Here is a 24,445-nt window from a genome sequence, read left to right on the forward strand (position 1 = left end):
AAAACCTGTTCCATCTATCAATTCAAGATGCACTTTAACGACAGCACACCGCTCCTTTCCTCCTTCGTGAAACGCACCTCCTTTTCTGACAAGTGTGAGATATATCTGGAGGTGACTCTTTTATTTAAAGTTTTTTTGCAGAGAATAGTTTTGTTTTTGAGAAAATTGGGCAGGAGTAAAGCAACTCTATCCCTTTGATTTAAGCCCAGGATAGACAGCTCTGAGGTAAAGTAAGCTGTAAAGTATAGTAACTCTCACAAGCAGTCGCCGAGTGCCAGAGAAAGAGTTTGTTGAGGTCATTGTTAAACCCTGTAGTATAGGCTTCACATCAATAGATTTACTGAAGGGAAAATAAAACGCCTACAAAATCTGACCTCACAGGGGAGTTCTCTCGTCGCGCTTTAAAGTGCTAAACACTTCACAGATCCCCATTTTTCTGGACCGATGTGGGTTCAGAAAAAAAAGAAGAAAAAAAGTCTCGGCTGTTACCCTGTCTTGCACGAACGAGGTCTATTGTTCTGCCTGCTCACTTACGGTTATAACAATTATTCAAAACAGCATCAGCTGTCCTGCAGTAGGGCTGTAGCCCTCTTCACTGTGAACATGGCTGATTAAGGATAGAACGCTGTTATATTTGAATGACTCCTGCAGAAACACAGTATCCGGCTTGTTGTGCGTTTGAAGGGTGACGTCGTAATCTACAGAGCCACATTGTTGCAGAACGAGCAGCCTTGTTTGTTGGCAGCGACTTGGTGTCAGTCAGTGTGAATTCTGCTGACTTTGTTCTCCTGGAGGGCATCAGGGGAAGCAGGAGAGCAAGAAGATAGAGACCTCGGAATCTTGTGCGAGCAGCCAGCCGTACACGGAACTGGAAAAGCAGTCCGCAGGACCTTGAGGGAAAGCCCTGATAAGAATTTTGTCTTATCATAAATCCCACAACTGAATTATTCATACAAGGCAATTATATTCTATCTCTTATTTGATTCACAGTAGAATGTGGGTGTGAAAACAGTTCTTTGAAGTTTGGAAATGTTGGCCGTTGGCTGAGGGAATAAGTTAACGAAAACATTTTTTGCATTAGCGGATGCTGGTGTAGCCTGCTTTGATTGCAAATGACAGCTCTTGTTGTCTTATATCCGCTCACGACAGAAGTTATTTTTTTTTATTCCTGAAACAAGAAGACAATACACACAGACAGCCACTCAGAGAGAGATGTGATGTAGTATTTGCTTTACATAAACTCATCTTCTGCTGTGCAGACATCGTTGGACTGTGTGATTACGTTTTTAAAGGTGCTTTCATGTAAACAATCATAACTGAACTGTGAGACTTATAGCATCACAGTTGCTGTTTGAATTGCGTTTAGATAATGATGCTCAGTGAGAATAGCTTTTGAAGTTGTAATCCTTTGTGCGGTGTGATATTATAGGTCCCAGAATTCATGCGACATTGACAACTGACCCGCCATCAAAAAAGTGCAAAAGCTACCGTGTTACCGCTTCATGTTTCCTTGACAATAAAAGCCACCCCGTGTTTCGCCATTAAACGCCTTTAATGTGAAACAGCAGCAGTCGGATATTCTGTTTGTATTAGCAGTAACTTAATACAACCCTGCTATGGTGTAAAGAGAATGACTGGTAAACATCGAGGCTCTTATCAGCGGGATAAAATCACACTGGATTACATTTCTGTGACTCTTGCGTGTCTGTAACGGCAATTTAAATCCAGGGCGGGAATGACGGACTCTGCCACAGACCATGAAATCTACTACATATAGCTTCGGTAGATTTCAACATTTCATATCTCTCCTTACATTTACGCCACACTTAGATGAAGCAGCAGCTCAGTAACACTGTTGTGTATTGGGTTTTGAGCTTCTTGTTGTTCAGTATTGTAATCTCATGTGTTAGAAAGGATTGTGTCGCCGGTGCTCCTGTAGTGTGTGCGTACTTGATATCTGCGCAGTGTGGTTTCATAGGCCAGTCAACACTGTAATTTACATCCAGATGCGTTAAACTATCATAATAAAAGGTATAGTTAGAGCCCTGCTGTCATTAAAACCGTCTCACAGCACCAACACACCAGGCGGAGCTGCTTGGTGGCTTGTGATGTGTGTGCAACACTTCTTACTCAACTCAAAGGTCTCCCTTGAGAGCTTGCAAGCATTCAAGATCAAAGAGGGTTTAATAAAAAATGATTTCAGGTTAATTTAAACATAAACCACATTTGATATTAGAATCATTTGATTGCTCAATAGAAAGTGACTATATCCTCACAGAAGTGGGGCGAATTCAGCCGACCAAGGCCACGTGAGTCTTGGATGTGTGATGTGAGAAATGGATTTCACTCAGCCAATCTCAGTATCCTCTCTTGACCTCGTCACCTTGGTGGCAATCTATGTTTTCTATGGAGAAAATCCAATGTTCAATTTCTTTGAAATAAACTGAGCTTGGAAATGTATGTCTTAATGTATGTCTTAATGAAATGTATGTCTTAATGGTCAAGGTTACTCCACATATACTCAAGGCAGCACCTTGTGAGTCTGAGTGCATTCCCCTTTCCCTAACCCTCTTTTCTTTTCTCTCCTATGACATGTAATACTCACAGCACCCATTACAGTGTGAGCCATTATAGTGTGAGCCAGGGGGGGGGGGGGGGGGGGGGCAAATGAAAACACAAAGCACCTGCCTCGCTGGGACAAGCAAAGGTTCACGGTACAAATGCCAGACAACATCACGTCTGTGTAGACGGCTGAATGCAAAATGCTCCTCCAACATGTTCAGATTCAGCCGGCTGAAGCTGTGGAAACAAATGCAGATCTTGTTTTTTTCTCTGAGCGGGAAGTTCACATCTGTCTGCAGGGGTTGGTTACAGCGGTCCAATATGGCGTCATGGACTGGAATGAGGTGGGGAAAAAAGAGCTTGGAAATTGACTGCATCTGCCGCGTGGTGATTTCACGATTGATTGCTGTGTTGTGTAGGTGGAATTATCCAATTGCTGGAAACATCACATAGTAACAGTCAATTTGTATCGACCCTGCTGTGTGTGGAGTTTCTGACCGTGGTTTTGAGACGTGTGCGTATCCGACTTCACGTGGACAACAATCGTCCTCCAGAGAAATAGGAGCAAAATACCATGTGGCCAATTACAGTCTCTGTTATACGTGCCAGGCCCTATAAGAGGAAGAGACGAGCGCGAAACCGAGGTTTGAGCTCAGCAAAGAGGGACAAGGATGAGATTGCTTTGGTAAGCCTGTTAACGGGTCTGTTTGTGTGTTAGGGACACACACATACACACACACATAGGCATGGGAAGGGGCTGTGTGTTCAGCAAGCCGGTGTATTGCATGGTCTGTTCACCCATTACCATGATGTTTTGCTTGGCTGAAACATTTTTTGAATTTTTAGCAACCCCCACTGCAGCCCAGTTTTTTTTTTTCGTTTTTTTCTGTAACAAATGCAAATTAAGTCTATGAAATATCAGAAGTTGTGTTACTGAAAATACCGTCAACATTATGACTGGTAGTCAGTTTTGCCCATGGCGTGTTTGTCTGACCATTTTTCTTACTATCTTATTTTACCTGCCCAGTGACTACAGGCAGAAAACAATACGTCTCTCCTTATTTTGTGTGAGGTTGATGTTCTTTGATCAAATGAAGAAACATTACATAGTGTGTGTGTGTTGTTTCAGGGGAATGACGTTTGGATAGGTAAATAATGGATTCAGGCGAGATACCCCTGCTCTAGGGCCCCAGGGCCAAAGTGAACAGTAGGATCCAAGGTCAACCCATCATCCTTCACTTTCTGTGCACTGTGTGTATGCAATAGTTGTTCATTTTAGTTGGTCTTTGGTAACTTGTTAAAAAGGGTTCTGCAGCAATTTAGTATTGTACTCACAAGAGAAGGATGAAGAAACGAATGCTCAATTCCTGATTTTTCACCCGTACCATGGTTTCAACTTTTAAAAAAACTGGATCCTACGTTGATGACATCACCAAGATATTTTCTGAGACATTACAAAGCTCTCTTTATTTATAAGAGAGTACTCTTATGAATAAAGCAGATATAAAAAACCTTAACATCTGGTAAAGCAATCAGACGTTTATAACTCATCTTTTGAAATGTCGAACTGCAAAGTGTTTCTCACCGTGAGAACAAACTAGAAGCACATTTGAGTTCGCTGTCACCAAAACCTTTCAACCCTTTAAGAAACATCCTCTAATGACAAAAGTTCCAGATCAAATAAATGCAAATGTAGACTCAGTGGCAGACGTTTGGCCTCAACTTCACACAGCTCGAGGATTTAAAGCAGGCGGCGGCTGCTCTTCAGGTGTTACGGTTGAGGCTTTCTCGTCAATAATAAATGACAGGAGAGCTCAGCAGGATGGGGTGCTGGGCAGCGGGATGAGAGAAGAGTGTGTGTGCAGTGTGAGGATCAATAGATGTTTGTGCATTTGTCAGATCTTATGGACAGCACATGCTGTGTATTAGGTCTCTACCACACGCCTCCACAGGGGCCTCCAATATAATAGTTCCTGGATAAACTTTGGGTTTACCAACACATATTACTGGGTAAAACTCTTCAATTGTATCTGTACTCTGTAATATTTTGAACAGCAGATATACAGCGCTGAATATCTAAATGTGACGTATGGCACCTTTTGTCTGTAAACTGTACCTAAAATCCTGTAATGTGGCGTTTTCCATCAGCAGTCAACAGTTTATACCTCTGACATCTTGATCTACATCTATTGCATTGACACAAGTGACACAGCTGTCAGCTACAAATACAAATCGAGCATGCAGTGACAAACCATTGGCTTTAATGTAACCCCCCCCCCCCCCCCCCCCACACACACACACACACACACACACACACACACACTCACACACACTCCCCTCACCCACTCATTGACCTCTTGTGAATTTTAAGGGATGGCTCAAGGGATGGCAATGTCGGTCAGTCGATCGTTCCACCACTTTGGTCCAGACTGAAACATCTCAAATGGCCATGATTTTAGTAATTAAGCCAGCGGCTGTGAGGAAGTTAATTTTGATTAAATGAGGGGATCATTTAAGGTGATAATCGCTGTGAAGAAGAATGCAAATCCACACATATGTCGATATAATGCTCAACCTCCTTTTTATTTCCTCGTTTGATGTGTCAGTGTGGTTGATCGCTCATTTGGGTAGATAGATACCGGCTAAATGGACCAGACCAAATCTTGCCTCTCGGTTAATTGTCCTGGCAGATTCTCTGTTATATTTTCACATCTGACTCGGTTGCCGTTAAATTGTTTGATAAATGCATCTGTCAAGCCATTCAGAATCTCCTTCTAAATCGCAAAAGCCAAACAACCATTAACCATTTCTAATCCTCAAACTGTGGCCATTCCCCATCTTCCCATCAGCTTTAGAACTGCAGTATGAAAGTTAATCACCGGAAAGTCATTGCTGGACTTCAATGATATGTTGATGGTGATACGGAGCTATTAAAATTGGTGTGAGAGGGTAAATGAGGTGCCGGCGAGTAAGCTGCTTGGTGACTCGGCATCGGGCTGAGGAGGAGGAGCTGAGTCATTGAGGTGACAGTGTGTGGACAAGATAATGAAAACTCCAATGATATCTAAGAGAGGGAGAGAGGGACAATAAATCTGCAATCTGTGCCTGGAGATGTGATGACCCATTACCCACATAAAGATAACATCTGGTCCCCACACTCCTCACTGGTGTGAGATAACAGACCATTTTACATTTCACTTTCTTATGCTTTTCTAATCCCTGGGCCCAGGCAGTGAGAGCCGCCCCAGTAATCATTCGCACAGCCGCACACAAACAAACTTAATCTCCTCGAAACTTCAGAAAATTAACAAGACTCATTTTGTGGAAGCATGCACAGCTGTTTCCCATACAGGCCTGAAATGACCAGAATATACCAGCGAGCCAAGGCTCTCTCCCAAATTGACTTTCAGCATTGACCTTTGTATTTTGCCATATAATGCAAATCCATTATATATTATGACCTTGAGTCATATGCGATTACTGCAACCATCTTGCAAGTGATCTTGAAGTTTGAGAGGGTGACAGAAACTCTGGTGTTTTGAAATAAATCCATTCTCCGTCATTTCACTCTTGGTCCAAAATCAAACAATGACAGTTCTCTAAGAAAATCCTTCATTCAAGTTCATTCAGTACATTGTCAGACACTAAAACACTCAGCAATATGTTTTGTCTTTCACAGATCACAACTCTTCTGTGCCTCTTTGCTTTTTTTTTCTGCGAAAAATGCCGCATTCTAGGTAAATTGTACGATGAGATGGATTGTGTGGGTGTCTCGACGTATAAGTGCACAACCTTGCAACGGCACACCGGTGAAGAGTTCCGTTCAGCTATATGCAGAATTAACAGAATACAATTTAATGAGTGTATGCTTTGGATCCGTGCTTGGCACAGCGTGCAGCTTCAGGTCTCTGTTCCACATATCTGGGTCAAAAATCCCACTGAGAAGCGACCTAAGTTGTGTTTTCGAACAGAGAGAAGACTTTGATTTGTCTGTCTCGCTTCCTTGCCTTTCAGCTTTCTGTGATAGTCGACTGTGTGTCACAATCTGGTGAGTTACCGCATGTGATTTTGAGCCAGCTTACACCTAGGTCACACAAAACACACTAAAAAAACCTCTGCTATACCCAGACAACCCTACTGTATCGGATCAGGACTTCATTGTTTTTTATAATAAAGTTATATACCTAAAATCCCTAAAAAGGAAATGGCGATACATGGTGTGTGTGAAGAGCATTGCCAGATTAATCCCTTGACAACCTCCCAGCATGCATTGTGTATGCAAATTGTATTTTTTAAATGTTTTTTAAAATATCCATATGGGTACAATACCAAGTGAAAATAATATAGGTAATAAAACTAGATTTGACGCATCGGCATACAAGACAAGAAATAATGTGTCATTTTCTTCAAAACATTGTTACCGTTGCAACTTAGTTGCATATAAATGTAATTCTTAGCAGACAGGAAGTCACTGCTCCCGGCCAAGAAATAGTTCCAGCACATAAAATCATGATGCTACTTGTCGTTTTACACTTATACTAACAGTATAAGTAGCAGAATGAAACAAATCAGATACAACGTGTTAATTATGAGTTTTAGAGGTGATGGTTGGCAGATTTTGTTACCTTTGGACACAGCCAGGACAGCTGTTTTCCCCTGCATGCTAAGCTAAGCTAAGCTAAGCTAAGCTAAGCTAAGATACGGCCAGAGGTGGGAGTTTTTTATCGATCTTTGCATCTAATACTGTGTCCACTACATCAGCTTCCTGTTCACGCCTGCTCGCTCCTCACACCTATATGTCACCTCATGTCACCCACACAAATTAACGAATTTAGTGAATTAATTGGCCCAAGGATTTAAAACAGGTGGTGATTTCAATGAGCCAAGAGATAAGGAGATCCTATACAAGCTGCAAGAAATTTTGTAAAAGAAGAATAAATCAAGACAATGTGATTGTTACCCGTCAATAAGGACGCAGCACCACATTTTGGAGGCATTGTAAAGGTGCAGATTGTGCTTGGCAGAGTAAAAGCAGTGTGCCTACTTTTATGGTCAGTTTTACTGTTGACATCTGCAGTACATATTCGCAATTTATGTCAAGCTTTATACGACACAAGCCTCAAACATAATTCTTGACTCAATATGTGTTGCTTTTATGTTCTCTCAATCTAACGTTGAAGGTATAGTGGTCACACAGCAAAGCACAGGCTTACTTTGACAGCGTTTAGTCTGGACAGGGGTCAGGAAAAAAAAAGCTTCTGACATTTAAGGCTCACCGACAAGATAAAGCCAGTGCTGTTTTTCTGTTTTGGTGAAGTGATCCTTACGCTGTTCCTGTTCTGCTCTGTCGCTTACATTCAGACATGTCAGTTTGCTGCCCTGGAGTGTCCACGAGCAGAGCGGCGAAGGGACGTCTGTGACATGTTATGGACAAAGGTGAGCTCGGAGCGTGGCCTGTTTACATTCACAGTGTGCCGCATGCGTCCTGTCACAGCTCAGTGCCTGCCGAAGGGCAACTTGAATCAAGGACGAGCAATATATATCTATAATGAGTCGGGGTGTAACGATACGCGTATTCATATTGAACCGTTCGGTACGAGGCTCACGGTTCGGTACGCATGACGAACCGAATACATTTGAATAACCTTTATTTAACCAGGTAGTCCCATTGAGATTAAAAATCTCTTTTGCAAGATGTAAGTAACAATACAAGATGTAAGCAACAATACAAGATGTAAGTAACAATACAAGATGTAAGTAACAATACAAGATGTAAGTAACAATACAAGATGTAAGCAACAATACAAGATGTAAGCAACAATACAAGATGTAAGCAACAATACAAGATGTAAGCAACAATACAAGATGTAAGCAACAATACAAGATGTAAGCAATAATACAAGATGTAAGCAACAATACAAGATGTAAGTAACAATACAAGATGTAAGCAACAATACAAGATGTAAGCAACAATACAAGATGTAAGCAACAATACAAGATGTAAGCAACAATACAAGATGTAAGTAACAATACAAGATGTAAGCAACAATACAAGATGTAAGCAACAATACAAGATGTAAGCAACAATACAAGATGTAAGCAACAATACAAGATGTAAGTAACAATACAAGATGTAAGTAACAATACAAGATGTAAGTAACAATACAAGATGTAAGCAAGATGTAAGTAACAATACTACATAACATTAAGGAGCAGTTTTTGTTTTTTATGCTTATGTGTTGCTAAGAAGACACCCCAGAAGATGGGTCACTCAGGTATAGTTCCATCATTGTTCAAAGTCAAGGAATAACTTTACGATGTTAGTTGTAATGAATAAATATATTTTAAAATCAAGTACATTTCTCTGGCATTTATAGTTTTCTACTGTATCGAAACGTACCGAACCGTGGCTCCACTGTACCGAACCGTGAGTTTTGTGAACCGTTACACCCCTAATAATGAGCATATCTGGCAACACGTCCTAGCCTCTTCTGTTGGCTCTCAGGAAACAGTGCTGCATTCACTTCATAACTGTCCGCTTGGATAAATGTATCATCATCTACAGTACAGTGTGGGTGGTATTAGAAAAAACGGCAACATCCTGTCAGACTTAATCGCATCTATGCTATTCCCTTGAAGTGCCCGTCCATCCTTTTACCGCAGTACAACAAGTATGGACATTTGAGCTGGCAAGTACACACCGTTCTCACATCAAAGCAACATTGTTTAGAATTCCATGGTCCAGTCTGTTTTTTATTACAGTTGTTAAAACAGCATCAATCTAGGAGTGACAAGGACGTGATCCCTCACCAGCTTGCCACCTATACAAACTTTATGAAACATGACCAAGGCAGAGGTCTCACTACACCAGGGATCCAAACCAACTCTCTGCGTTGGTGGATGAAAATGTTTGTCTCCCCTGTGTCTTCTGACAAAAGGCTGATAACTTTTCACACGCATGGAAAAAGGAAAAGATGAGTAAACTATCTGGCGGTCAACTGCACATTTTTCAAAAGCCAGAAAATGTCAACTGATTTCAGGCCAGATGGAATCATCACGTTGTGGAGCTGCCTATGAAGAAGATGTTGCCCACCACTGCAGGGCTTTTTGAAATAAGCTGATAGGTGTTCTTTTGTTTTTACCTCTGCTTCTTTTGTTTTTGTGAAAGGCTTGCATGCTTACACGTGATAGCTTCCTTCAGAAGTGGCATTGATATTATTTGACAAACCTGCAAGAAATACAAACATATCTTTCTGGTTGTCCCGGTATAACGATGAGAATCTGTCATCACTGAATATGTTTCCACTGGACAGAAGACTAAAGAAAAAAGACTTTGGATTTGCTTTGACAGCTCATGTTTAGTGTTTTGTGGCCTACGCTTGGATGGGCGTGATAGATGGCATTTCGAGACAAAGACTTGTTTCTCACTGTGACTTCGGGGAATGCTGTGATAGACAGATACCTTTTCAATTTCGTGGCGAAAAGTAGCAGAAGTTTAGGGCTGTCTGATTGCAGTGGAGTTCAAAGGATTGGGGAACAGCAATCAAACGTACCCCGGGGCTGCCATTTTGGATATCTGGGTTAATGGCAGAGAAAACATGTACTCGCGATCCAGCTACAACTCCAAAGCAGAAAATAATCAGCTAAACTTAAAGGGCTCATTAGGAGGAGCTTTTTGTCTGAGAAACATGTCGCCAAGCGGGGAGTTTCCCTCCCCGTGCCTCTTTTTACTCTGGGAAATCTAAATGCAAAATGATTCCTTTCAAACAAAGGTTCCCACCTGAAGGCATTTAGGAGAGGGGAGGAAAGACAGCAAGCTGGCAGGTGCTTTTCCGGTTTCCACTTTACCGAGAATTAGAATGGCAGCAGAACATTTCCCCCAATGTTGGCGCTTGTCCAGACATGCCTTTTGTGAGGCTGGCAGTGCAGTGGGACCTGGTCACAGGAGATGCTGTAGGTCTTTAGGACTCCAGCACGGCTTTTGTCTTGCCTGGCTTGTCTCTGTTCTCTGCGGCTGACTTTCATGCAAATGGATGTCATAGCTCTCCAGTCTCTCTTGTCTTTCCAGGCGGCGTTGTCTCGAGCGGGAAACACAATGAGTGTCGGAGGAATCTGCCTGTGCATTCTTCAGAGATCACTGGCGCTGCACTGGCACCACTGAATGGATGAGAATTATCAACGGCCTTTATGCAGAGTTCATGTGCGGTGAGATTCGAGGCTGGCACACGATGTCCCTCCTGATTTGCATACTGTGTGTTCTAATAGGATTTCATCGACTCATTCCATCACTTATTCCATTCCCCTTGGCTGTTACCCGTCTTCTATCCTCTCCCACCACTGTCCACTATCTGCGTGTGACGCTGTTAGCGCAAAACGGCAGACGTATACGGGGTGATTTTATGTTAATGCGCTCTGCGTAAGGAGAGTTTCCATAAACAAGCGGCGTGTTGGCTAAACATTCAATTTACTAAGTTCTTAGAAACCTCTATTCACAGATGCTCTCTTGCCATGCTTTCGTAGTAACGTGATAAAACTTGTGTTGAAAAATTTCTCGTTCATTCTCAACCTTCAAATGGGATTTCCACATCATTTCAGTGGCAGGTGGTGAAATGAAACTGACTTTTGAATGCTTCCCTTTTCTGAAATGAAAATTAATATTCGTTTTTTTTGTGACATCAGAAAGATCTGTTTTGTCAATTAGATGGTGTTTGTCCTTTTCTGGAGAAAAAGACATTTGTCTCATGAAGACACCCACACCCGTCCACAGCGGCTGTGCCGCTGGATATCTATGTCCGCCTTTGTACAGAGTCAAGCCACTTCATTTAAACTGTTGTTGTATAAAGTAGTGACTGGATTCCAGTCACTGGAAGCAATAAAAGGCCAACTGAACATCATACTGATAACTTAGATTGGTCAAATTAGACTTGAGCATCCAGGCCACAAAGGATAATCCATTAATCAGACTATCAGGTTGTATTCTGTCAGTCACGTGATCCAAAAGAAACGAAGTTCAAATGAACAACATGGAAACATGACATGTGCATTTGTGGACCCCACCTTGAAATAACCTTTCAAAGAGCAGAATTTAAAACCACATTAAGTCAGACAGATGATTTTCAAAGTAAAATATCTTAAGTGCTATGAGCAAAGATTGTTTAACCTGACCTTGGATCTATATTGACTGGTCAAGATTGGGAATATACAGAATGATGTGGTCCTGTTTCTCTCTATAGATGTTTCTGACTTCCTTTTCACAGCAGGAAGTGAAAATAAAGTTCAACAGGATTTTACAGTATTGTTGAGTTGGAAGGATCTCTGTAGCTTGGGTTGGGTTTGTTCTTTCCGTCTTCTCCTCTCACATGTTCAGTGAGCTTTAGTTTCACCTCCCCCACAATATGTTGCTCTCATTTGTATTATCAGTTTTTAATCAGTGTCGCAATCCAGACCACGCAGAAATAATGATAATACCTGAGATGAATCAAAACACAGGAAATTGTACATCGATTGTGCTGTTATGAAGGATAAAATCCACAGGACATAATATCCTTAATTTGCCAGGCTTGCAAAAGCGTAATTAGATCAGCAGCTTATCTGCAGCCCTTCGTGTTTTGAAGCGTTATTAGTAGTGAGAGGTGTGCCGAGATGTTATGCAGGAGACCGAGATGTGCCTCGGATTGATCTGCTGTACTGTAACGGGGCATGTGGCAATCTTCCCAGCAGATTACGAATAGACAGGACCTTTAAATTGTGTCTGACTGCTCAACGGAGACCAACCACTCTGAGGCGAGAGATGTGTGTGAAACGGGATGGCATTACAGTGAAACTGTGCACAGTTTCCCTGATGAATTTAGACCGCTTTAAACTCACGTGAAATGCTTTGGCTTTGATAGATCAGACATTTTCTTTCACCGCAGTTTAGGAGATCACTCCATCAGTCTCCTCTGGAACACCAACCACTTCAGAGAACGCTGACAGCAACCTCAATAATAAAAAACACAACTGGAGTGCATGTGCATGTTGATATTTGTTGGTTGATAAAAGCACTGCTGAGATATGCATGGAGGCAGTTCAGGGCGAAAAATGATTAATGTCTTTGTCTGTCTCATTTAATGTTGTCCAGTTAACGCCTTTATTGCGGCACAGACTGAAGCAGGAAGGCAGGTGTTGACTCTGCCTCCAGAGGCACCAACTCAGATAAACACTGGCTGCAGGTATTATACGACTCCCACGCAAACTCATCCACGGCACGACGCCACGGAGCTCCTCGGGGGGGTCAGCATATGGCTGCCCATAATTTCCTCTGTGCATCTGAAGTGGCCCCAAACACTTCTCATGACTGCATATGGTCCAGCTTTAGCTGCGTTACAACTGTGATTGACAACACTAATATTCTCTCTGCTAGAACAACGATCACATTATCAGATCTGATTGCTTTGAGCCGTATCGCCAAATTGCAGGACGAAAATCCAGCAGACACAAACTTATTCCTATTATCCCCTCCATTGTTCCCCGGTGTGAACTGCAATATCTGGTGGCAATCCTTGAAGGGAATTACAAAGCAGACCCTTTTCTCTTCTGGTGTTGCTGTTCATCACACATCACAAAAACCCGATGCCCTTTCAGCTCTACAAACAAGAACATGCGTAGCTGCAATCGTAAAGCCCCTTGCAGTGATTCAGAAAAATGTTTTTTTAGCTTGTAATCCAAGGCTCGCTCATTAAAAATGTCTGACTTTGATGGCGTGGAGGTGGCGCAAGCCGAAAACAAAAGCTCCCGCCTAAAAATAGAGAAGATGCATTTGCTTGTCACCACTCTGGCATTATGAAAGATACTGTGGCTTTCAGTGAAATATCTGAGAGAGAAGACGCTGTTACCTAACAGATGATAATTAGTCATGTTTGTTGCCTGTATGCTTCCGTCAGAGAGATGCTCTGCAAACTTTCCAAAAGATTACATTACCATGCAAACATTACTTCTTTGATTTTGTGGGATGTTGCCTGCCGCTGAGCAGATGTTACCTGACAAACGGATAATTGGGTATTTTATTATCTCCGTGCAGAGTGTAACAAAGGTGAAAGGTGGGCTCATAAATATATGCAATAAATATATGCAATATATACACTTATAGGAGGAGAAGGTTCAATCAGGAGGGCAGAGAGAGAGAGAGAAGAAAAGAGATGCAGGGAGAACAACGTGCAGACAGTCTGCCATCTAGTGGATGAATCACAATGTGCAGGTTAGTGTTTCACGTCCTACATTTTGGTGTAGTGCTGTTTTGCAACACTGGGAGGCGATGCACTCCATCAATGTATTCATTAGCCATTACGACCATTATGGTGATCTTGAGGCAACAGCATTTCTTTAGGGCAGAAAATGATGATAAGAAAATAAGAAATACCAGAGGGAAGCCAACACGCACTGCAGATGTATTTAGAAAAAACTCTAGTCTTCATCTCCCGACACCTTGATATCACAGTTATTTCCCCCTTTAACATTACTTGTATTGATACAAAATATATTTTCTAACATCTAGCGTTCTCTTTGTCTTTTTTAATTTAATTTAAAGCACATTGAGTTTTACTCTCTGTATAGAAACTGCTGTATATATAATATTGCCGTACCTTGCCACACACATATATTGATGAATTCTACATAAGCCTCATCTTGTTCAAATGTGTTGTTGGAATGAAGAATAGTAAGCTGAGGAATGGCCCATTTAGAAATTGCATCACAATTTGCCATCATCATTATTATAGCAGCAGATGTTGCCACTGTTCCAGTCTGGAAGACTAAATGCTGTCAGGTGCAGAGTTGCCTAGCAATGATTAAAGATGAGATTGCTAACACTCACTCACGGCATTTCTTTGCAACAGCGAGCATATGTCCCATGAGCAGGTAGAGAAGTGTAGAGTTTATCAGCATATTTCACCTGTGGGTGTCTCTGTGAGCCAATGGTTTACCGCTTTGTTGAAACTCTAAACAAACAAAATGAAGCAAAGGTGAACCTGACAACAATAATGATTTGATAGAAGTATTCATTACTATTACATAATAACAGTGATTGTACAAAACACAGTCACAAAATCATGTGTCCCCCCCCCCCCCCCCCCCCCCCCCACCAGTCAGTTTAAACATGCAGGCTCACACACGTTTCCCAACCCTCCTGAGCAAGTCAAGTCAGTTTTATTTGATTCCTTATAGTCAAAGTTACAGTCAATGGCTTTCACAACACCGGCATTTTGAGAACAATGACTGAATCAAATGTGTCATCGGAGATTGATGATGAATCACGAATAACGTTACAAAAGCAGGTTCTGCCCACTTGAATGTTTGTGAAAGTTTTAATTTAATGGTTAAGACACAACCATGCACAACACTATGCAAGTGTTCATTGTGTAGCCTAGGTATTTTCATTGCAAAAAAAGGACCAGGAAAACAACTGTTTGTCTTAATCCTTGAGAAACGCAACTGTGTCAAAGTTCTACTACTCCCTGAATCACCAGTTTGAAGAGCATTTACATTACGCCATACTGTATTTGCACTATACTTTACCTCTCCACAACAGCTTACAGCAGTACACCTATGGATTTAAAACTAAATGCTGCATTCATGAGCATGAAGAACCAAATCAACTATAGGACCCCTGCATGTGGTTACAATTTAAAATCCTTTCAGTTTAATAGACTTGCCCTCATTTGTGTAAGAACTGTTTGTCTCATAGGGCATGTTTGAGTTAATATGCTCAGCTGTATACAACACGATTGCCACTTTTAGAATGTTGTTGGTCTGGCATGTCTGTGCACGCAATGTAAGATGTCTGATTTTATGTTGCATGCCCATTCTTCTTTATTAACAATTCACACAGCCAACAAAACAAATGATGGAGGAGGGAAATGAACAAGGCTGTGGCCTAGCTGATTCTTTTCTGGAATATACCACCTGTAATAGCTACGCAGTATTTCCCTGCGTGTATCCGTAATCTTTACATGTAAAGTGAGTATAGCGTTGTGTTGTGAGGCCTGGTTGATAGTACAGATGTCCCACCCTAGAAGCAGGGACGTGCTGCCCCGTATCAGATCAGTAGTGGCATGCTCCGCCCCGCCTATCAGCATCTCCAGTCAGTGTAGAGGAGCTGGGAGTCTGGAGGAGCACGAGCAGGCAGCGCAGACTTCAGCGGCTCGCGCGTTCGTCCGACACTCAAGAGCTGCTCCCCAGGCAGTGGAGGTGATGATGGCTGCGGCTGTAGAGAGAGGAGGCGTCCGGGCCGCTTTCCTGAACCCGAGCAGCGGCGGCGGCGGTGGACCAGCACCGACAACCCTCCCGACCGGAGCGTTAGCCGCCGGGGCTGTGGTCCTGGGCTCGGGCTCCGGCAGCATGCCTGTACCCATGAACCTCTTTGCAACCTGGGAGATAGACCGATCATCCCCAAGCTGCGTACCGAGGTAACGTTAACAGTTGTGTTAGCGTAAAGTATCACACAGTGTTTACAAACCACCACGTCGTTTAATAAATAGTAGGCTAACGTTGGGCAAACAACGCCCTCGTTGACTGTAACGTTAGGCGAGAGTAATGAGCTGCCACACATTTCTAACAGTGTTGGGCTGGATTACTAGCAGGCTAACTAGCAAGGTGGCTAATGCTAAAGCTACCTAGCAAGTCGCACTGGTGTTCGAGTGTCTCATGTTGCATGCTGCAAGCATTTGACTCGAAAAAATTTTTTTTGGCAATAACTAAGCAGTCGGCCATAATGGTCAAGGTGATGTCTAATGTACATCATCATTTTAGACGTGGTCTCCAAGTGTGCACGTTGTTTGCTCACAGTTGGTGTATATAATTGTATTCCGACCGTTATAACTAGCTAACGTTAGCGTTAACAAAAGTTCAGCTAACCTAAGTTACGTTAGTTTATCGGTCAGAGCGGCTGCTGCTCTTCTGCTTTGTGGCTACGTTAATAAAGCTTGATAATATATTACATTTCCCTTTGTTCACGTAGGCCCGTGCTTGAACTGATTTACGGAATGCATGCCACCTAATAGCAACATAACTATCTATAAATACAGTGACACGGATGCCGTAGGGCTCATAACTAGCAAACATCCTTTCCATCCTTTTAGAAGCACTGCGTGTCGCGAGCTGTCAGGGCGGCCAGCTGCCTGTGCAAGTGAAGTCCTCGTAATGTCGTGTTTCGGGTCTCATGTTTTGCGGGCTTGTGTTGTGTTTATGTTCCGACGCCCCTGCGTAGCTTCAGGGTTTGGCCAACCGGTCACACTCTCAGCCATAAGACTAACTCAAACAAAAACCTCGGATAGTGTTGACACAGCAGCTGGTTGACACGCAGAGAGTTAACTGTTTTGATCGCCACTTTTTGTGTACGCAAATCACGGTCACCCGCATTGTCCAGGTGTTTTTCAGTAATGCTCTGCATCAGTATTCATTGTCAGTGAGCAGGCACTGATGCCACCTGACCAGAAGCCTCTCGGGAGCTGTGGGCACATTAATCAGCTTTGACCTAGATCTGTTCCACTCATTGGGAGAGAAGTGGGCTGGCAAAGGGGAGGGTTTCCTCCACAGTCGATGAGCGCGTGCATGTGTGCCTGCATGAGTATGCAAGTGTCAATGGCAGCATAGCATGTGGAAAACATGATTCATTTACAGTAAATCATTCAATTCTCTGTTCAAATATTGTTCTGTTTTGCGGGTGGAAACCGAGCTGATTTGAAGCCAGCCAGAACGTGAGCGTGTGATGTGATAGCGTTGCTCTCTAATTCGACAGCTTTATTGCCATCCCTTTTTTGTGACCTCAATATCACGTCTACCATGACAAGCACTATGAAGATCCATGCTGTTTGTCCTTGATGGAATGCTGAAGGTTTCAGATCTCCTTTCTTTCAACACAAACCGATACAAAACAACATACAATCAACTACAACTGAGCAATCTTCTAATAACCGGACCCATTAAATGTTAAGACTCCTGGCAAGCAGAGGAAGCTGGAGACATGTCGGTACATTCATGTAGTGTGCCATACATAGCGCATTGATTTCCCATATTTCTGCCTCTACACTACGTGCATACAAGGTGCTGTATTATAGATGAATAAGGACAAGGATGACAATGGATTATTAATGAGGCACAGTCACTAGTCATTGTTCAGCACAAGACTGCAGTGGCTGCCTGAGTTGATGTGTAACGGTGTAGAAGTGGCAATGATGTATGACACAATCGTTTATTTAGGCTAAAGAGTCAGAGTTTTTGTTTTGACATAGTGGCTTGAAGTAATTTGCTCTCTCTAACTCTATTTCTGCCTTCTGTGTTTTTTTACGCAACTGGTGTGAAAGGTCTAGCGTTGAGCCCAACCCAAGGCCTGTTTTGGGGATTCTGCCTTGGCATGCTTTCATGGGCTGGCCCATTTTGTGTGCAGCTGTTTGCTCCTCTGCTAGCCGTTAGCAAATGTGGGTGTCCAGCTAAGGGGCAAGGTTTCAAATGAGGGCGTCGGTCTTTTCGAAATGTACTATCTTTGTCATTGTGGTACTCAACATCACACACTGCTCTGGTTAATATGACACTGTATTTAAAAAACGAAATCATTAGTCCTCCTAAACCCTTGCTGACAGACACAACTATGGCAATGGACCGCTAAATGACTTATTTTTCTATATGTTTGACCGTTACACAGGATCAAGCTTGATTGATCCTGTGCATTGAGTATTTCAGTCTTCCACTTCCACTTAGTTATTGATTGCTTGTTATATCTCAATGCTACCATAAGCTGGCAGATAAAATGTTATTGCTGAGTGTGATACAGTATTTGACAGTTTTTTGCCCTCCGGCCGAATGTTGTGCTTCCTTAACAGGCCTGTCGGGGCAGTTGGATTGTTTTTGTGTTTGACTGCCCTGCCTGCCAGCCTGCCACCCTCCAATGTTTCTAATACCATGTGGTGTTAGTGATGCAGCTTATTTCATATCCGCTAAGTTTTTTTTTTTGCTTATTGTGTTATCCATCTTCTAAATATCTGGAGGGTGTGCTGGGAGCTAAACAAATTGCTGAACAATGCTTTGGGAATGTTGCTGAAAAACCAAAGACAGCTTTGGGATAAAATGCACAGGAAGGATACAGTATATACACTGTATCCGGGGTTTAGCGGTCTGCTCAGGAATCCAAAGCGTCTGCATGTATCTATTGCAAGGCACGCATTAAATGGACATGTGCAATCGATGGATGAACGTATTCGCTGTCTTTTTTTCTTTGCTGTGCTGTTATACTGGCGACACGGTGATGTGCAAGTCAAATGTATCTATGTCAACTTGTCTATTTGTTGAGGGAACGATTTGGTATGACACTAATGCAAAGGTCAGAATGGTGTTTATCTACGAGCGATAGAGAATGTGTAGCAGCGTGTGAGGGCTGGCTTCTCACCAAGTTCAAAGATCTTTTACAACTTGGTGCCAAAAGTCGTGACCTTTGCCCTCATCGCTAACATTGCGGGGGGGAGGCAACCTATTAATTGTGTCGTGTTTTGCTGTTCAACGTCACCGGGCTTGATTGTTTCCAACATGGTTGTTGTTTTCACGCTCTGGAAATATCTTTGCGTGACATTTTCAGTCCATGGTATTTTTTTTTGCTACAAATATGTGTCTTGTCTTTTAAGTTTGACCGTCTGGGTTCAGAGAGGGGAAGAAATGGCAAAGGTTTTCTCTCAAGGGACAACATCAACAGCATCTTTCCTCTTTTCCTCTGATGTTCCTCTATCTCTCGAAGACAGCAGAGCATCCTTCTTTCTGTCCGTTCGGTTCATGCGAGTCCCGAGATGAACTTGTTCTCTTGTGAGTGGCACAGCTTTATCTGGAAAGTAATTGAGTGTCCTCTGCAGCCCCTGGTCAGATGTTTGTTTTCAACCCTGTGTGTGTGTGTGTGTGTGTGTGTGTGTGTGTGATATCAAATAAATAAGGAAAACAAACTCATGCCTGGACCGGAGTGCCACATTATTGTGTCCTATTTGTTCTAGGTCAGTGGCTATAGGGCTGAGGGCTTCATAACTCTTTACATGTACCGTACGCTGCGACGCACGCAGCTATTTATAATATCCGGAAGGTTGAATTGTAAGCACGCAATCTCCAGTATCATCCCTGGCCTAAATCTCTTTGATTTAATGTCTTATTCTCTGCATGTTCATTTTTAAAACTCAAAGATGAAACCATTAAATCAGGATGCAAATAAAGGAAGCTTGTCGGTCAAAAAGGATGAGCTTACTGTCCCCTTTCAGCCCCTCGCTAAACCCTCCATCTCAAGGCTGGGATATTGTTTCTCCTAGCGGGGGAGCTGCAGTAATCTGATTTCACAACAGGAAAAGAAGAGCCAGTAATCCAATGCTGCACACAAACACGGTCTGCGTATTCCTGCCGCTTCCTTTTGCAATCATAAACAAGGCCGGTCGGCCTTCTCCGGTGCCCTTCAGGATTGTGACACGGCACGCGTCCGTCTGCGTCTTGTTTTACAATCTTTGTTCGGCCACACCGTCTCTATCGATATCCGATGCAGAGCGTGTAAGCACAGGAATGTCCCTCTTACTGTGATGTCGAAGTCAAACATCTCTTTGGGGCCATGTCACTGTTCCTCTCCTACTTGATGAGAGTTTTTCTTTATTTAACTCTTAATTTGTACGCTGATTGATTTTGTACCATAATACAATTACTGAATGTTGCTGATGATGAACTATACTCTTACATTGAAGAGTTACCTCAACAGTTAATTGACATTATATTAATGCCCAGAAGCCACACTACAATAAAAGCATTGGACTTCAGGGACAGGAGTGTGATGGATACCCGCACCACTGACAAATGAAGATGTCCCACTGTAGATAATTTCACTTAAATAGATAACAAGACTCATTGAAAAGTAGCTGCAGCTCGAAGTTTCAAAGAAATGATAATGGCCATGGAATTTGAAGCTGTAATGTAATTGCTTTTTAATGGTAATTTGTTTATCACCACATCCATGGTATAGGGAACTAAACTATTTTGGGCTATTTAGTCGTTTTTTTGTAGGTCCTTCTTAAAATATGTTAGTAGGGTTTTGGAAATATGAACCGATAACTGCTGCAGTTCCCCTTTTGTGTTATGCTGTCCTTGAATAACACGAGCCCTAACTCGACTACATGCTCCATCAGGCTGTTCACACACTTTCCTAACAGAATACCAATCAGCACCCCCCCACCCCCCTTTTTTTCATGCTCACTCCCACTGCCTGAAATGTGTCAAAATTCTCTTAGTTTCCTTCCCTGCCTTCCTGGAGGAGGAGGAATTTCAACGAGAAACATTTCACATTCCTGGCTGCTAGAGGGGCCGCTGGTGCAGATGAAGCCGGGTTGACTTTGCTCTGCCCTCGGCCCCTCTTTTGTTTTCTACCTGCTCTCTGGGGAGGGAGGGCAGGATCGGAGCTGTGGATTGCCCACCCTGTTGAAAAGTTTTGCTGAACTGGCTCAGAGCATCACGGCAAATGTGCTGAACACTCATGTTGAATTCCTCACAAAAGGGAAGACGGGTCTTGTCCCCCTCCCTGGACCTCAGAATGGGAGAACGGCCAGATTCGTTTGTGGGTGGATACCGGGGGGTCTCTGCTCGTGAAGAGATCCAACTTCCTGATCCAACAAGTGAGGCGAGGGAAGCTGTCCTCTGACACGGGGAGGATCCTGCCTAAATAATCACTTTGGGGACAATGTCTCTCAGCTCATTTCTCTCTTGTTCTTGCTCTACTTATTTCCCACCTCTCCCATTCAGGCATTTCCTGAGCTGCATGTGCCAGCAGCAACACAGAGACCATTACTTCAGATACAGAAACAGCGTGGCGTGGGTGAACGAGAGCACTTGACACAATCATTTGAAAACATGAAGCATTTTCATAATGGCAGTCGGAGCCCCCTGTGCCGCATTCTAGCAGGCTCTACTCTTGTAAACAAACACAGGTGGGTTACTAAATAATTTCAAATGAAATGGTGAAAAGCATTGTGTTTATCCCGCTGAGTCAAATGGGGTTCTTTTTAAGGACAAAATGTATTGCTAGCCCTATTCACGGCGCATTTATTTGATCTCGTTGATGTGCTCACAAACCCAGTGGAAATGTTGCCCTTGTCTTGGCTAAATAACACCAGGAGGACACAATCAACACCATGCTGTGTGGTTGAGGACATAACGGTCCCTGGAGTGTCAACTCTCAAATAGCATTGCGCTGGTTGGCCTGCCCACTTGTTTAATCACAGATTAAGGCGTCTGAACTGTCTGGAGTCCTCGTTTTTCTGCTCATGTTTCCTTTTGCTCGATTAACCCCACACTGTAACTCTGCCACTCTTCTCGTTTTCTCTGCAAAAAACTGTTTTGATGGTTTCATGGACAGCAATTAGGCCTTGTTCTAGACTTCAATGAAACCCAATAGATATGTTCACTGGGGACAAAAGACATTTGGACTAGGCTTTAGGGCTTGGGTGAGTGGACTCCACCAGAACTAGTTCCCTGCTGTCAGACCATGTGGGAAATTGAAAGTGTTTTCCAAGCAGAGGACGGAGGACATGAGTCCTTTCAATACGATAAGATATTCAACCATCTGCCAGTTTACCGGTGTAAAACTGGCCCCTTAAAGCTTATCCAGAAATACAATTTTTGGCAAAGAGTGGAGTTCATTTTACTGCTTTTAAATGTCTTTCAGTCTCAGGCAGCTCTTTTCAAACTGTAGAGCGTTTGTTATTTAGTAGCATACTGTTAGCTTTGGTCATTACTCTGACCTAATTGGCGTCACCTTTGCTTCACTAATATTAGAAGTCCTGCTGAAAAAATACAGATACTGTGAGGAAACTGGAGCGCGGATACATTCAGCACATTAATCATTTGGACATATTCAGCCAGGGGGACGTGGGCTGGGAGGAGGAGTCAGAAAGCATTTTTTGGCCGCCGATCGCCGTTGCTCTTCTCCAGTAATAGTGCCAAAGCAGTATAATTACATGCGACAGCTGTTTTAACAGCGGCGTTGATGGGTATTACAGAAATAGACGCAAGTGGCAATGCATAGCTTGTTTATTAGGTATCCTTCCTTCTGGGATTTTTATTTTTGTATCTCTTTATCATAAAAAAAAAGCAGAATCATATTTGCTGATGCTGACCATTATACGTGTATTGATTGCACAATTCCCTGTTCACAGCGGCCCTTCATTATTCTTTGTGGAAGTGTTGTCTACTTTGCAGAAAGTAGTTTTGAGTCGGAGTCCAGTTGTGAAAGGACTGTTTGTCAGCTGCAGTGCAGCAGGCGTCGTTAGCACAGGTAATACACAGCAGGCTGTATTCCGAAGGCTATATCTTCTAACCTTGGTTCTGCATGCTCCCGTAGCATGTGCAGTAACCTCTTTACCACAGAAGTAAATACAGATGCATGACAGCTGTTTGTCTTTGCTCACAGGCAAATGAGGGTGTCGGGTCGACTCTGTGTAAAATCACTGATGAGAGATGGATATGATGGCTGCATGAGTTAAAGGGCAGGCGTAATCCTCTTTGATACCCCATATGGCAGCATGAAATATGTATAGTGGAACTGGATTGAGCCTTTGGATAAAATGTCAGCCGTTTAACTGGAAGGCAGCACCTTGTTTTGCTCATTTTCACACCCTCCAACGAGGTGAATGGGATTAGGTATTAGCTGTAGTCTTTGCTGGCTCTTAGATTTCAAACAATAAGTAATGTTTTGATCTATTCAATTAGATTTTTAGCCAAATGTGATTCTGACGTGTGAAACCTTCCAGGGGTCAATGCAGCTGATGGGTAGCATCTTTTTCATTGCATTTTCAAACTTTTCCAAATAATGGCTGAAATGATAATCACACTTATTTTGCTCAGTATTCAGCAAAATTGTCAAAATATTCTTTATTCATCTCTGGCAACTAAGTAACTGTTCTGCAATTTAAAATTGACTTCATTAGCCGTGTATACACTTTACAACCTTTGCTACAGGCAACAGGAGCGTTCCTACCAGTCGGACCATCCACCTTAATAGGATAACCTTGTCACCTCACAGGTGTCGCCACCTGTTAAACTGGTTACCACAGACTCATTGTGAAGTCATTGCCTGCAACAGGCCTGAAGTTGAAGAGGACGCGTAGCTGATCTTGTCAAGGTGTCTTACTTTTGGCTCTGAGTTTGCCTGTAAACATGTCACGTCTGGCCTGATCTCGTCTCGCACGGCCACAACAAACACGGGCCCGCTGACCTCATCAGTTTTGTGGTCGACGGCGAACAAAAGAGCTGTCTAGCACTGCGAAAACGGCAACAAAGGACGACAGCCACGTACCGAGTTCCTGAAAATGACTGTGAGGTCACTGACTGAGGGAGTGAATGCAGCACGTGGTTGTATTTGCTGTTAAAGAGGCTGAGAGTTTTGAGAAAGAACCAAGAAGTCGTCTGATAGTCACATGTATCTTTCATTTTAAGACTTCTGGGAGACGGCCTTTTTCACAACGAGTGCTTGACTTGATGATGAAACATGGGGACAGGTTCTCCCTTTTGGGGGGGGGGGGGGGGGGGGTTCTTTTCTTCTTCTTTTTTTTTTTTTTTTTTTTTGCCTTTTCCCAAACAACCCTTTTCCTTCTGCCCGTATTTCTCAATAGGAAACAGACACACTAGCACACCCTTCATTATCAGAGAAAAGTCTACCTCCCACACAACAAGAGCATTCTGGTCAGACCTCTGAATCACACTCCACAGACATAGCTTTCTCTTTTCTTTTTTTCAAATGGGCGTATGAGTGAAAGCACAAGCTTAAATCACTAAACAGAAATAAAATCTGGCACTGAACTCTAATGCACCGTCCCTGTGTAGTGTTACATAGAAATGTGCAGTTAAT

General features: G+C 42.9%; 1 protein-coding gene across 3 annotated transcripts in view; it reads left to right on the forward strand.

Moving 5' to 3' along the window:
- Positions 1-15,597: 15,597 nt before the first annotated feature.
- The window catches only part of LOC306785352 (phosphofurin acidic cluster sorting protein 2), a gene marked incomplete at its 5' end in the record, with an annotated part of 42,651 nt that continues 33,803 nt past the window's right edge, over positions 15,598-24,445 (forward strand). For 2 of the 3 annotated variants that reach the window (XM_079279702.1, XM_079279701.1), the window contains one exon: positions 15,720-16,004. In XM_079279702.1, the coding sequence (XP_079135828.1) occupies positions 15,790-16,004 (215 nt within the window). Of the gene's footprint in view, positions 16,005-24,445 lie in introns of all 3 variants that reach the window. The other variant, XM_079279700.1, reaches the window with a different exon arrangement.

Source organism: Melanostigma gelatinosum, assembly GCF_949748355.1.
Source record: "Melanostigma gelatinosum genome assembly, chromosome: 12".
Lineage (NCBI taxonomy): Eukaryota > Metazoa > Chordata > Actinopteri > Perciformes > Zoarcidae > Melanostigma > Melanostigma gelatinosum.